This window comes from Arabidopsis lyrata (assembly GCF_000004255.2).
Source record: "Arabidopsis lyrata subsp. lyrata unplaced genomic scaffold ARALYscaffold_6, whole genome shotgun sequence".
Classification (NCBI taxonomy): Eukaryota; Viridiplantae; Streptophyta; class Magnoliopsida; order Brassicales; family Brassicaceae; genus Arabidopsis; species Arabidopsis lyrata.
The window spans coordinates 13,556,605-13,571,346 of record NW_003302550.1 but is presented as its reverse complement, the minus strand read 5'-3'; the positions used below and the strand labels follow the sequence as shown (position 1 = coordinate 13,571,346).

Here is a 14,742-nt window from a genome sequence, read left to right as displayed (position 1 = left end):
CTTATTTCTCGGTTGTGTTGTTAATTGAATATATTCCATTTTGTTGTTTAGTCGTATTGTTCCTCATCTTTTAGTAGTAGTTTTCTTTTTTAGTATAAACTAAAACGCAGAAATTCTTTTTCTAACATTAACATATTTTTCTGGTTTTGAAAAGTTTGAAAATTTTCGTTTACAATATCTTCGAACGATTTAACATATATGATTTTTTTTATATATTTAGTTGTATTTAGCATTTAACATATAATCTCAGAACCATATTAACATAGAATCACGTGCATGAGATAATTTCGTATTTAAAATTTAACAAATTGTCATATTATTAACCATATGTTACCACGATTTTGGAATTGTAATATTTTAGTTATTGATAATTATGTATAGTTGGGAATAAAATCACTACCTTATAAGTTACAATTAACAAATTTTTAATATAATATTAAGTTAATATTTTTTTCTTATATAAATTATGTCATAATTTTTTAATTTTCTAAAGTTTCTCATGTTAATTAACTATATTATTTTTGAATTAGGAAAGTTTCCTAATTTATTTGGAAGCTAACGTTATGAGACTAATAATTATATTTTATTTTATATTATATTACAATAATTAAATTTTATATGTTTTAATTTATATATGTCGTGTTTTAAAAGTTTACATTTCTATTATTTAAGTCTAAACAATAATCGAGTATGATCAATATAGTTATGATTTTTGAATGAGAGTCCAATACTATAAATTTAATCGAGAGCATATATAGAACCATAGAAAATAATTTACATTAAAATAAACTATGATCTTGCAAAAATCCTTTATACAAAATTTAGTAACCTTTTTGGTCCCCCTCACCCTTCATATTTAACGTGGCAACTCGAAACGACACAATCGATAAACATGACTTCTCACAAACCACTCTATAACACATCCCTCGTCAAACTCGTGTCCACATGGTAAAGTCATGATACTTGTTCGGTTGTTCCATCGTCAAACTCTTCTAAACAAGTAGTGCACATGTCATTCTCACTGACGACATCACTATTTTATGATCAATTTCAAAGCTAATATCGTGCTTAACCAATAAGCGCGACAATTCATAGAATGGAACAACTTCTCCAAGCTTTTGTTTCAAACAAAATAAAACTTCTCCAAGCTAAGATGGAGCTTCTTCGTCATAGATAAATTTAAGCTCGTGTGTATCCTTAAAGTCAAAACCCTGATCCTCTTCTTCAAAGGTCTTATTGAGCGAGAATCGAAAGACTTCTACAAACTGAGGTCGAGCTGCTTCTTCAGTTTGATGATCAGATTCAAAAATAACATCTCGCTCATCCCCTAAACCTAGATCCTCTTCTCTAAGCTTTTTTTATTTTGCAAAAATATAAAGTATGATATTTTTGTGTTTCACTCTAAGTTATAGAACGCTATTTATACATAAAACTAATACTTTAGTTTTTAGAAACTTTCATGCTCTTTTTTTTTTTTGAATACCGAGAGGTTCCAGACCAAAGCCCGTAATCCCCATAGGCCTAAAACCACAGCATGTAATATTAGTTTCGTCCCAAGCATCACTCGAACCGGGGACCTCTAAGCTTTGCCTAGGATCTTTACCAGTTGAGCTAACGACACTTGGTCTTGCTTTTTTTTTTTGTTAAGTAGAATTTTTCCTTTTCATTATTAACCTTTTCCTTTTCATTTAAACCAAAAAATTTCCATATGTTGTTTTTCAACATTTGACATTTTTCTCTTCTTTACATATGTATTGTTGTATTTCCTTTTCATAAATATTTTAATATAGAAAATATTAGAATGTAAAAATGTTAACTAATATGATGACTAAAAAAGTTAATTAATGAGATGTCCAACCGCGATTGGTCGTTTAAAATCCCACCTGGACGTCTTCAAGAGCTTATAGCCTCGACTTTTATATAGTATAGTGCTTAAAATGATAGAATCTGTTATAAATCATAACATAATAAATATATGTATATGTGTTTTGATATATATATATATTAGAGAGAGAATGAGAGTGGGGGAGAAAGTTAGAACAAACGAAACACTTCTCATCTTTTTTAACTTCTCTCTACATCTTATCTCTCGGACAATGTGGTAAATGAGCATATATATAGTGAAAGCTTGGGAATGGATAAGTGTCAATTGCTTGGCAACAAAGCAACTTGGGGACTAAGTAACTCTCAAGAGATAAGATCAAGTGATGGATAATCATCACATTTATAATACTCCCCTTGAGTATCCATCACTATTAGAGTATTGCGTACTGCCTCGTTAAAAACTTTATCATGGAAAAACCGTATATGATAAAAACCATGATTAAAGAAAAGAGTACAGTGACGCAATCTCCCCCTGGAACAGACGGAACTTGTTCTCTTCATAGCTTTCGTAGATGATACATCTTGAATATTCTCTTCGCTTCTTCTGATCTCGTCAATCTATGACAAAGATTTTTGAAGAGAGATAGACCTTCACTTTGATGTCTATCTTTTGCGTGTTATTTGATGTCTCGTTAAAAACCTTGTCATGGAAAAACTCAGTGGGATAAAAACCATGATAAGGAAAAAAGAGTGCAGCCACGCTCATCATCATATGTCTCCCCCTGGAAACATCATCTTCAAAAGAGACCTTTTGATCTACGAAGATGCTTTAGAATGTCGTGGTAGGAGCGCCTTTGAACTGAAACTGCTACATTGTTACTTGCCCGGATATACTGGACATCAACTTCTTGCTTCTTCTCAGATTTTTTAGTGCAAGAGAAGAATCTTGGAGAAATATGTCTTGTCATCTCGCTCTTGACATAGCTTCCTTTGAATTGGAAAACATTTGCAACAGTGTCTTGTTGTTGGCTCTTCATTGGTGCCTATATTTCTTGCTACTTGTATATGTTGAAGGCATCAATCTTGTAGATAGTGGATGACACATTTGAACTCATTCAAGGTCTAGTCAGAGGAAATGAATCAATCCTGCAAGTAGATCAATAGCAAATGCTAGGTACAATATATTCACTAGATATATAAATGCTCCTCAGCATTTATATATGCTAGCTACAATTCACAAAATATATAAATACTCGTCAGCATTTATATATAGTGCTTCATGATCAAACTATATAGAGTCGACTTCCTTTAGAAGTGACTGATATAACATCTCTTTATTTAGATGTGTAATTGAAATATCTAGAGACACTTTTGTCTTTCCAAGATCTTTTATTCCAAATAACTCTTAAAGAGTTTCGATGATGTTCAAAATCATCATACTTATAACTTCCTGGGATTATAACTATGATATCATATATCTTTCAGGGATTAGTCCTACAGACATCCTATGAGGCGCAGCTCAAGTCATTTATTCATCAACTCAATATCGAGTGATTTTGACAAAAACCCGGTGCGACACACCGTCTTGTCTTAAGTATCACAATACTCTTTTGATGCTTGGACCATGTGTCCAGAGATTACTCGTTTCTTATACGAGATTAATATAGACTTGGCTGCCTCTTTATTTATTGGCCAATATATATCTCTTTACGCTCACAGAGCGGAGATTCATGATCCTCATTAATTACAGTTGCGCGCTAGATCATTTTTATTGTTGACATCATGTTGTCTTTAGTTCCATATTTGCCGTAATGACATGGTTATTCGAGATCTCTTAATCATTATAAATGATTTTATCCAGGTACCTGATTTCGTTATTAACCATGCCAATCGGTCTCTTTACTCCTCTTTAGGAGTCTCTTTGCTCCTTTTTAGGAGTCTATATGTTCCTCTTTTTAAGAGTTCAATCCTCTTTTTAGTAATAATATGCTCATTTTTTTTATATTCGAGGATTTTCTTTATATTTGGAACCAAAGTTGTCTATCACGTTTTTTTACGTGTTATAGACAATAATATGTCATCCGCCAGAGACATATTTTTTTTAGAGCATTTTAAGCTGGGACAAGAGATTTCCTATGAACTTTAAGTTCATACGGATTTATACGAGGCTCAATAATTTCATGAAATCTCATCCATCAGCTTTTTGCATTTGATTTGCAATATATTCTGAATATAGTGATCTTGTTGAACTTTTGAACTCTAAAGTTCATATTTATTATAGTCATTTGTTCAAAGATCCAGACTATTCAATGATTCTCCCATAATGATGGAGAACTTTATCATCAACATGATGCTTTGCAAATCTTGCAATAGGCTCATCTCTCATAAGATGGCTCAGTATTTGTAGAGCAGAGACTCATCTCCTGCATCTATATATTTCATCCTTTTTGGATGATATTTTGATGCGGTGTAGAAGAGCAGTTATAACATATATCTCACACCCATAAAATTCAAAATGAAAAATATTTGATCTCCAATCATGTATATATAACATTGGAGAAATATTTTTTATAACTCATTCAAAACATAAAATTATTAATACATGCAAAACTGCATGTTCCATGTAAAAACATGGAGATTAAATCACCATGAATCGTTTTGCAATCTCTTAGATTTGCGCTATGAACGATTCGCTAAAGCTCATTTTTAGAGTGAACATCATTTTTAATTGTTCCACTTTATCAAAAAGTGATAAATTTTAGGATATGACTTCATGAGAGTTATTTCGCTTTGGGTGTCAAATTCACCAACATTTATCGACTTATTGTCGATGTGGGATTCCTTTAATTCTCTCCCTCGAGATTATAACTCTTTGAATTCATTCATCAAGAAATGAATCCCACTTTAGGATCAATAACATATCCAATCTGGATCATGTATTTAATCTTAGATCCTTATAAATTTTTTGGGACTTGTAATACCCCTTCTCAAGATGATGGCTTTTTAATCCTATTCATCTTGGACCGAATCCTTTTTTTTTAGACCGGTTATACACGGGGTTTAATTGGGAGAAGTATTACGGAAATCGACCATTATATAATGAGCTTATCAAAGAAAAATGGTGATTTGGCCAAAGACCATATAATTCTGGAGGCAGAGCCTACTACAGAATTAAGGAGAAGGTATATAACCTTCGACTCCATATATAATATAAATATTTAAATAAATTTAAATAAATTAAACATAAATAAAATGTTACCTCAGAAATATGGACGGAAGCATGCAGTGCTTGAATAAGCTTTTCTTTCTTTACATAAATTTTAAGTGATATTTAATCACTCTTTTTGAGTTCTAATTTAGGTCATCAACATATACAGCAATGATCACAAATCTCGATAGAGATTTTTTTTAAATAAAGACGCAAGGGCATATTTTGTTACTAACATACCCTTTCTTAAATAAATAATCGCTTCAGCGATTATACGACATGCGTCTGGATTGTTTTAATCCGTAAAGTGATCGCTGTAATTTGACCGTACATATTTCATTAGACTTTGAGTCTAATGCCTCTGGAACTTTAAATCCTTTTAGGATTTTTATGTAGATATTAAATCCAACGATCCATATAAACATGTTGTCACTACATTCATAAGGTACATTTCTAAAATATAAGAGACCCTTAGGCTCGTTAAGTACCTGAATGTAATTGCATCTATAACCGGAGAATATGGTTTTTTTCATAATTAACTCCAGGTCTTTGAGAAAAACTTTGTGCAACAAGTCGGACTTTATATCGTGTGATTTCAACTTTTACGCACGAAGACCCACTTGCACATAACAGGTTTTACATCTTTAGATGTAGTGACAAGAGGTCCAAAGACATCTCTTTTATTAAGGAAGAGAAATTCAATATATTGCACTTTTGTTTTTTCAATCAGGCCCTTGCTGGCACTGATACGGATCCTGGATCTGGATCATTATTTTTAATTGCATTTTTCTACCGGGATGGCTTAATCGGTTATGCTATGCTTAAAGCATTAGTAAACTTCATGTTTACTATTATAAATAATTTTGCCATCTTTATTTATAATCATACATTTGCGTGTCTCCATTGTAGTCGGACATTCAATACCACATTTATTTATAGTCTCAATACAATAATATAAAGAAAAATGTCTTTGAAACTCCACGAGTTTCTTTGAGACTTTGGAGAACACGAAGCATCGATTATTATGAATCTGATGCATTTGGAAGTCGAGAGACTAGCTCATTTAGGCCTTCCAATTATTTTGCACTGTCTAAAAATATATTGACACGTGCTTTATATATTCTCATAAGAGAAATATATTTTTGATTTAAAAGACATATTTCAAAGTCTTTAAATCTCATATAACACATATATTTATTCTTTACGAATAAAATAAATAAAAATAACTAAACATATAAATTCACAAAAATAATTATTTATGGACTATACCCTTTTCATACAAGAATTCAGGAGGCATCGCCTTCCATATAATTAAGAATTCAATAGGAATAGCTTTCGTTTGATCGTAGAGAAGGAGGCAGAGCCTACCATATATATCGATCAATCCGGAAAAATATAAATTTTCATTTGATCGTTAGGAAGGTAAAATCTACCATATATGACGATCGTTCCGGAAAAAGCATAGCTATTTATTTGATCGTAAAGGAGGCATAGCCTACCATATATAACGATCTATCCGGAAAAGACGTAACTTTTTATTTGATCGTAAAGAAGGCAAAGTCTACCATTTATAACGATCAAACCGGAAAAAGGCATAGTCTCATGGTGTCTAAAATAATTATGTTCTATAAACATAAATAAATTCAAATAACAGAAATTATAACTTACCTCGTAAACGCTCTAGCGGTAAAGACATCGTGCTGATAACGTGTTATAAAATCATAACGCACACAAAAATATTATTATTATATAACGAGAGAAATAGAAACGTAAGGTAATAACTAAAGCTTTTATTTATTCTCTCTCGCTTCTCCTTTTTTTATTAACTTCTCTCTACATCTTATCTCTCATACAATGTGGTAAATGAGCATATATATAGTGAAAGCTTGGGAATGGATAAGTGTCAATTGTTTGGCAACAAAGCAACTTGGGGACTAAGTAACTCTCAAGAGATAAGATCAAGTGATGGATAATCATCACATTTATAATAGAATCAACATTAATTTCAGTTATTATCGTTAAAAGGCAAAAAGTTAATCAATTTGAAACGACATATATTATATTTCTTATTTCTATATGTTAATTTAAAATTTTTACATTTATTTTATTTCCATATATCTTGTTTTTTTTTTTTTTTTTTTTTTTTAATAAATATCTTGATATAGAAAATTATTAAAATTTAGAAAAATGTTAATTAGTGAGATATCTAAAATGTTAGTTATTGAGGTGGCTAATCGCGATTGGATGTTTTAAATCCTAGGTGGACGTTCTCAAAAACTTATAGCCTCGACTTTTATATAGTATAGACTATACTATTAAAGCAAATTATATATGATTGATGATAATTTTTAAATTACTATTAAAGCAAAATTTTCAGTTCAAATGCACAATTATAAAAATCAATAGTGTTTAAGAATAAAATCTTATCAAAAGAATCATGAATCAATCTTATTTTCTCATATTCAATTGGCCGCCAACACCTATGTCTTCGTTTTCTCTTCACATTCATCGTTTCTTACTCTTCATATTCATTCTCGTCATCTACATTGTCAATTTTTCATGGTCGTCGTCACCGTTACTTTCCGCTTCTTCGTTATACTCTTCCTCTTCCTCTTCCTCACTTTCTTCCTCATCCTCTCTATCTTCTTCTATGTAAAACATTTATTATTATGTGGTAAAAAATAAAGCAAGAAATATAAACTTACTAACATTAACCAAACATAGCTCCATAAGCCTATGAATTAACTACCCGAAACAACGTCGTTCATTTGACCTTCTGAACTCGAAATTTGACGCCTATCTACCAAAAGTTCGTTCCACGTCTCCAGAATACTCTTACCAAATTTCAGATTATATCGAGTACGTTTGGATATTCATGTCTCCACTTTGCTTGTTAGATCTGAAACATTAGAAGAAAACTTCTCGAACAAGTTGAAGAAGCTTTCTTCTAAAAATCCGTTTAAATCTATATCCTACTATTAAACCTCAAGACAGTAATACCAGAAACCTCACCATCAAGTTTTAGCTACATACGAACTAAACGTTACAATAAAAAGGTCATGTTATAACTGTTTTCTCACTTTTCTTTTCCATGAATGATAATCCAAGTTTATCTTATGGTATCACAATCGAACATCTTCTCACGACAATGGTTTTCTCTCTATCTATCTCTCTCTCTCTCTCTCTCTCGCTGGTCGCCAATCTATCCGCGTTTCTCTCTTTCTCCTTCATTTTTTACATGGAAAACAACCCTCTTTGCTACCTAGATTATGACGTCAATTATTTATAATGCAAGAAAACTCTTATCAATTAAATGTATTACCTTTCTTACGTCTCTTCAATTCCCTTTTTTGATTGAAATTGGTACTCCAATAATAACAACTTTTTCTACAATTTCAACACAAGTCTTTATACCTTTTTGCTTGGTTAGATATCATCCAACTGAAGTATATAAAACCTAAGTTAAAAAAAAAAAAACAGAATCACATAAGAAGTTACCTTATTAGCCATAGTTGTATCCACATTTTAACGTAAAACAATTTTTCCTATATTGGCCTAGACATCTTTTCCAAGAGAGATTTCTTGCATGGCCTTACATGTATGTTCCTCAACTTCCACCACCACCACCACTTCCTTAGATTTATTAGCATGTGGCACTTTTTTGGCACAAGCAATTGATGCTGAATTCGTTAGAACCACTAAATAAGCTTTCAAAAGAATTTGTCTTAGAGTAACACAACTTGTTTCCCAGCGAACCTCCTGTAACCTCCAAGACCAGAATAATTGCCTATTTTCTCATAACATTTGTGTTATTCAAGACCAGCATAGCCACCACATGTACTAAATTATTGATACTTTCACACATATATATACTCGATTTAAGATCCACACGTTTTGAAACTTTTCAAACCAAAATCCTTAATGCTATAAAATTGTAAATTACTTGCGGAGGAAGCAACATGAACATGATCCCATATATAACTAATAAAACATATGTGCTTGTTGTTGATCCTTCTTCTGTAAAAGCAAAAAATTAACTCAAATAATCAAATCAAGGTCTTACGATTCATAACCAATATGAAAGAGTACAAACATCGACCAATGATGCTTGTCATCGATCCTTCTTGTTCTTGAAACCCAAAACTTTTACGCAAACAACATCAAATCATATATAACATCATACACAAACACATGTTTTAGGGTTTATCGGAAATATAAAACAGAAACAGCCCGACAAAGAGAGAGAAGTGCCAGTAGTGGCAAAAGCGATGAAAAATATAAAAAGAAGCGCCATTAAAAGTAGTAATCAACCCTAATTGTTACTAACAGCTTGAAATTTATAGCTTAAAAATTATAATCAAATCAGATGCCTCCGGTTATTATTTATATTGAAAAGATCTAGAGTTAATCGAATATGTTTTTTGTTTGTTAATATTCTATTTTTTGTTGGAAAATTAGAAGATTAACAAAATAAGAATATAAGTTTAACGTATTTCATATATTGTTTTTCAAAAATTTACGTTTGTTTTCTTGTATATATTGCTTTTCTTATTTCCATATGTTGTTTTTCAAAAGTTTACATTTCTATTCTTTACATATATATCTTTATAAATTTAATTATCTTTAAAAATTTAAACTTGACATTTTGATTATAATTAGAAATATTTCTATAAAAATTTAAACTTTACATTTTGATTATAATTAGAAATATTTCTATATTTTCAAATAACACAAGATTAATATAATTAGAAATATTTCTATATTTTCAAATATTTCTCTTACTGTTTTTCTTTTTTTTTTAGACAAAACTTTAATATAGAAAATTATCATAATCAAAATATGTTAATCAGCGAGATGTCTAACCGCGATTGGTCGTTTAAAATCCTATGTGGACGCCTTTAGGAGCTTATAGCCTCGACTTTTATATAGTATAGATTAGATGCTAGTTAAGTAAACCACCCATATATGATCAAGTAAAAGGTATATATATGTGTAAGATTTTTGTTCTTAGCTTATTGCTGGCCCAATGCAAATTAAAAGCACACCTTGCACATACATAGATATGGCCATGTACTTTAAATGACCGTATATGTTTGTGCAAATGACACGATTTGGGCAACCAGAAAAACGATTTACGTTTGTATTTAGTAGCATATCTCCTAAAGCATGAAAAAGGATATGCGCACCTTGGGTTAAGCTTTTAAAAGGATAGTGTTTGATGTTATTATCTTCAAAATGTTTGAAAACGCCTTTGGATATTTTTCTTGTCTTTTATTTTTATTTTATTTCTTAAAACGCCAAAATAAATAATTAAAAGCATGGATTGGAACATAAAGGCGGTTGGATGAAAGATTGTTAAAATCCGTCTAACACCTTTGTGACTTTGTCTCCATTGAAGCATAGCCTTAGAATTTAAGTTGTCCTTTTAAGCATCGCCTTTTAGATTTTGTCTCTATACAAGCCTATCCGTGGTTATTATTTTCAAACTAGCAAGGGCATAAACTTTTCTTTAATACTTCACAATTCCATAGCAGCCTAGCCTTAGCAGATGTTATATTCATATCACGCAAGGGGCACAATACTTTCTTCATACTTCACACAATTATACATCGTGTGTCTACCACAGGTCCACATGTCAATCCATCTTCAACCGACCTTCTTTTCCTCTATCAAACACCACTTTCGAGAAAATCCATTTTTCAACACTCATAGAGTCTAGATCAACCACTTTATGGTGGTCCAGTTCACCAGTTGATTGGTTCATCAGAGTTGAAACATGGACTATTGATTTTTCCAATGTGGATGCTTTAAATGATAAGAATACCCGGGTTTTAGAAAGTTATGGGGACGAGTTTAGATTTTGATATGAGATCCCCCAATTATATAATACCAAAGAATTGGAGTTTTGAATATTGTTACTCGAAATATTTTTTAACATACATATGACTCTTTAAATCTTATATTATCGGGTCCGATTGGTAACCAAAAGCTGTTAGCTGTTAGCTGGAGCGGTTAGCTTTTCCGGAATAGTGCAAAGCTGTACGAAAGAGCTGTACGAAAAAACTGTACAAAAAAGCTGAGAGTAAAACTTTTAGTAACGCTTTTGGTAAAACTTTTGTGATTGGTAACTGTCAAAACTGTATACTTTGTAAAGCTTTGTACCGCTTTGTAAAGTGGTTACCAATCAAAGCCATCATATTTTATATTTAACAAAACAAAAACAAAAAAACAACCCGTCAGAGCTATCAATAAAAAAAAATAATTCGTCTTCGAAATAATATTTTTAGAGTTAAGAATATAGTACTTGGTACAAAATTGAACTGCATTTTAGAGTTAATGTCTTCTGAAACTAAAGCTAAATGAATTCGAAAACCTTACCAAATACCAAGTGTTAGTACATTTTACTTTTATCAAACAAGTGCTAATACATTGTAGCCATACAAACAAACATAATTATACATTTAAAGTTCACGATAAGAAAAAAAATCATCGCCACAACCACATCCACGGTGGTCGCAACCATCGCCTTTGTCCCTACCACGGCTGCTATTGCCATCACAAACGCCTCCACTATACCATAGAAATCATGGCCTCTATTTTAAAAAAGGATTATTACAGATTTTGCCATCTTTTCGACTAACATTTATGGATTTTGCCACTTTTTCTAAAATTTTATGGATTTGTCATTTTTGAACATTTGAAAAGTTCAAATTGACGATTCTTTTTTGCTAAACTACGTTCCCTAAATTCAAATGAAACTGACTAAACCCAAACATAACGGATAAAGCGCATGTTAAATCGTATTTTTATAGTCTGAAAAAGGACAAATTCATAAGATTTTAGAGAAAATGCCAAAATGGCAAATCCACAAATACCACTCCAAAAAAATGGTAAACTCATAATTGATTCTTGAATGAAAAATCGAATAACGATACATCATGTAAACCCTAAACCTTAATTCTAAATTATAAACTACGACCAGAACTTGTTGTTTAGTGGTTTGTGTTAAACTCCATAATCTCATTGATTTTGTTTATTGTAACTTTTAGATACACATTACGTTTGTTTGTTTGTACTATATATTACTAGAAAATGTTTAACCACAATATGCAATGTTGTCGTCTTTGTTAGTGAGGTCAAAAGTTTTAATTAATGAATATCTTACAACAAGATTTGGTTTGTTTGAGAGTGTTTTGTTTTTTTTCATCCCAAAAAATATAACCATTTAGATAAATATTATTCAATTGTACAACCACTCAATACTAATCTATATACAATATCTATATGTCTATGTCTATATATATAGCATGGTAGGGTTTTAGATTTAGCGGTCTTTTGTCTCTTCTTCATTGATTAAAACTCTATAGGTACTACGTTTTTTTGGTTCTTTCTTGTTTCTCCATTCATCCATAAGAAAAGATAATGTAGTTCTGCCTTGTTCGTCCTACTTTTGATTTGTTTCTTACTACCATTTTCTGATTTTGGTATCAATTTTTGTTTTTTTCTTGTACCAGTATATTAAATATGAAGGAGCTTCAAAGACAGACAAACATGGAAGACAGAATTTCTTTGATCAAGAACGATGTCACTGAAGTAAAAATCTCTAATCTCTTCCATACTAATTTGCTCTCTTGGATTAAAAAACATGTTTGAAATCCTTTGCTTGGGTTGTTACTTATATATGGTTGTGCATTTTGCGCAGTTGATTGGTAACACACCAATGGTGTATCTAAATAAAATTGTTGATGGTTGCGTGGCCCGTATTGCTGCCAAGCTTGAGATGATGGAGCCTTGCTCTAGCATCAAAGACAGAATCGCGTATAGTATGATCAAAGATGCAGAAGACAAAGGATTGATTACTCCCGGAAAGGTTAATATACAACAGTTTCAAAATCACTGACCGAGGCTTGAAGCCTAGTGTTTTCTTTTTCTTTTATCGTTTACAACTTACACACGCACTCTTCGAGTTATGACACGGTGGCAATCACTAGGTTGCACACCCTGGTCAAAAACCTATATAATCTCTCCATAGTCCATTAGAATCCTTATATGGAATAAATTTTTTGTTTTTTTTTTGTTTTAGAGTACATTGATTGAGGCAACGGGTGGTAACACCGGGATTGGTTTAGCCAGCATCGGGGCTTCAAGAGGTTATAAAGTGATCCTTTTGATGCCTGCAACGATGAGCTTAGAGAGGAGAATCATTCTGAGAGCATTAGGTGCAGAGGTTCATCTCACAGACATGAGCATAGGCATTAAAGGACAGTTGGAGAAAGCTAAAGAGATATTAAGCAAAACTCCTGGTGGTTACATACCACACCAGTTTATAAATCCTGAAAACCCCGAGGTTATATAGTATCATGCTTCCATCACAATTCTATATTCTTTGAGTTTCTCTCTCACTCTTGTGATTTGTTTCTTGCAGATTCATTACAGAACCACGGGTCCGGAGATTTGGAGAGATTCAGCAGGGAAAGTAGATATCTTGGTCGCCGGTGTTGGAACTGGTGGAACGGTTACTGGAACAGGGAAGTTCCTTAAAGAAAAGAACAAAGACATTAAGGTTCAGAAACTTAACTAATTCTTGAAAACAAACATAAGAAATCGGATATTTTTTTTAACATAATTTCTTTACAATCTTCATCAATAGGTTTGTGTGGTGGAACCTGCCGAAAGTGCGGTACTCAGCGGAGGAGAACCAGGTGAGGAAATAAACATAATTATTTTAGAGTACTAGATTATTTCTAATTTATAATTGATGATTCCATATTTGTAGGTCCACATTTGATCCAAGGAATTGGCTCTGGTGAAATTCCAACCAATTTGGACTTAAGCATTGTTGATGAAATCATTCAAGTAAGTAGTTAAGATCATCGACATCGCAATCGTGAAACAATATTCTGAGATATGCAATATTTTGATTTTAGGTGACAGGTGAGGAAGCTATTGAAACAGCCAAGCTTCTTGCTCTCAAAGAAGGATTATTGGTACAAATGGTTCTAACATTCTTTAAAGCTCTCAAAGAATTTAAAAACCGGAGTTTTTGATAAATGGGATGATTCATCTGGCAGGTTGGAATATCCTCTGGAGCCTCAGCAGCGGCTGCGTTAAAGGTTGCAAAGCGGCCAGAAAACGCAGGGAAACTCATTGTGGTAAGCTTTGTCTCTAACTTAGAATGAACATATATAAGCTTTTACTTAACCGAAATTGAAACCGGATTATCGAATATACCGATTATCGTATGGTTTGTAGGTTATTTTTCCCAGTGGAGGAGAACGTTATTTATCGACTGAATTGTTCGAGTCAGTCAGATATGAAGCTGAGAATTTGCCAGTCGAATAATAGTAACGTAGGATACAATAAGAGATGTTGGTACCAATATTACAGTTTGATTATTGTAGGTCATTGTAAAATCAATAAGAGTTACATATTTTCCATGATGATCAATTATAAGTTGTTCATTAACTATTTTCACGATACAATCCTCGGTCTATATTTAGTAGAGAAGATCCCGATCATATTGTTGCGATTTGGAGCCGATAATCCGAACACTAGACCTTCACAATCAACCGTCAAATCTTACACCTCTTATGGCTACTATTTGTAAATGAATTGAAAATGAGATACGAACACGTTTATGAGTTCCATATGATCAAATCGATCTAAGTTACGTTTCAGCAAGGCTTGGCCTTACCAATTCACTATCATTG

The 14,742-nt window shown here is 32.0% G+C and overlaps 1 protein-coding gene across 2 annotated transcripts; it reads left to right on the top strand.

The window, feature by feature from the left end:
* Positions 1-12,341: 12,341 nt before the first annotated feature.
* On the top strand, positions 12,342-14,502 carry LOC9310481 (bifunctional cystathionine gamma-lyase/cysteine synthase). Of its 2 annotated transcripts, none has more exons than XM_002874368.2 (10): positions 12,342-12,399; positions 12,547-12,625; positions 12,735-12,902; positions 13,116-13,379; positions 13,458-13,595; positions 13,683-13,734; positions 13,809-13,888; positions 13,960-14,019; positions 14,104-14,184; positions 14,285-14,502. In XM_002874368.2, exons 2-10 carry the CDS (start codon positions 12,557-12,559, stop codon positions 14,372-14,374), a joined length of 1,002 nt encoding a protein of 333 aa, XP_002874414.2. In that variant the 5' UTR covers positions 12,342-12,399; positions 12,547-12,556; the 3' UTR covers positions 14,375-14,502. The 2 variants fall into 2 exon arrangements, with proteins under 2 accessions (XP_002874414.2, XP_020876949.1); XM_021021290.1 differs by lacking the exon at positions 12,342-12,399 and adding an exon at positions 12,438-12,456.
* The last annotated feature ends 240 nt before the right edge of the window (positions 14,503-14,742 follow it).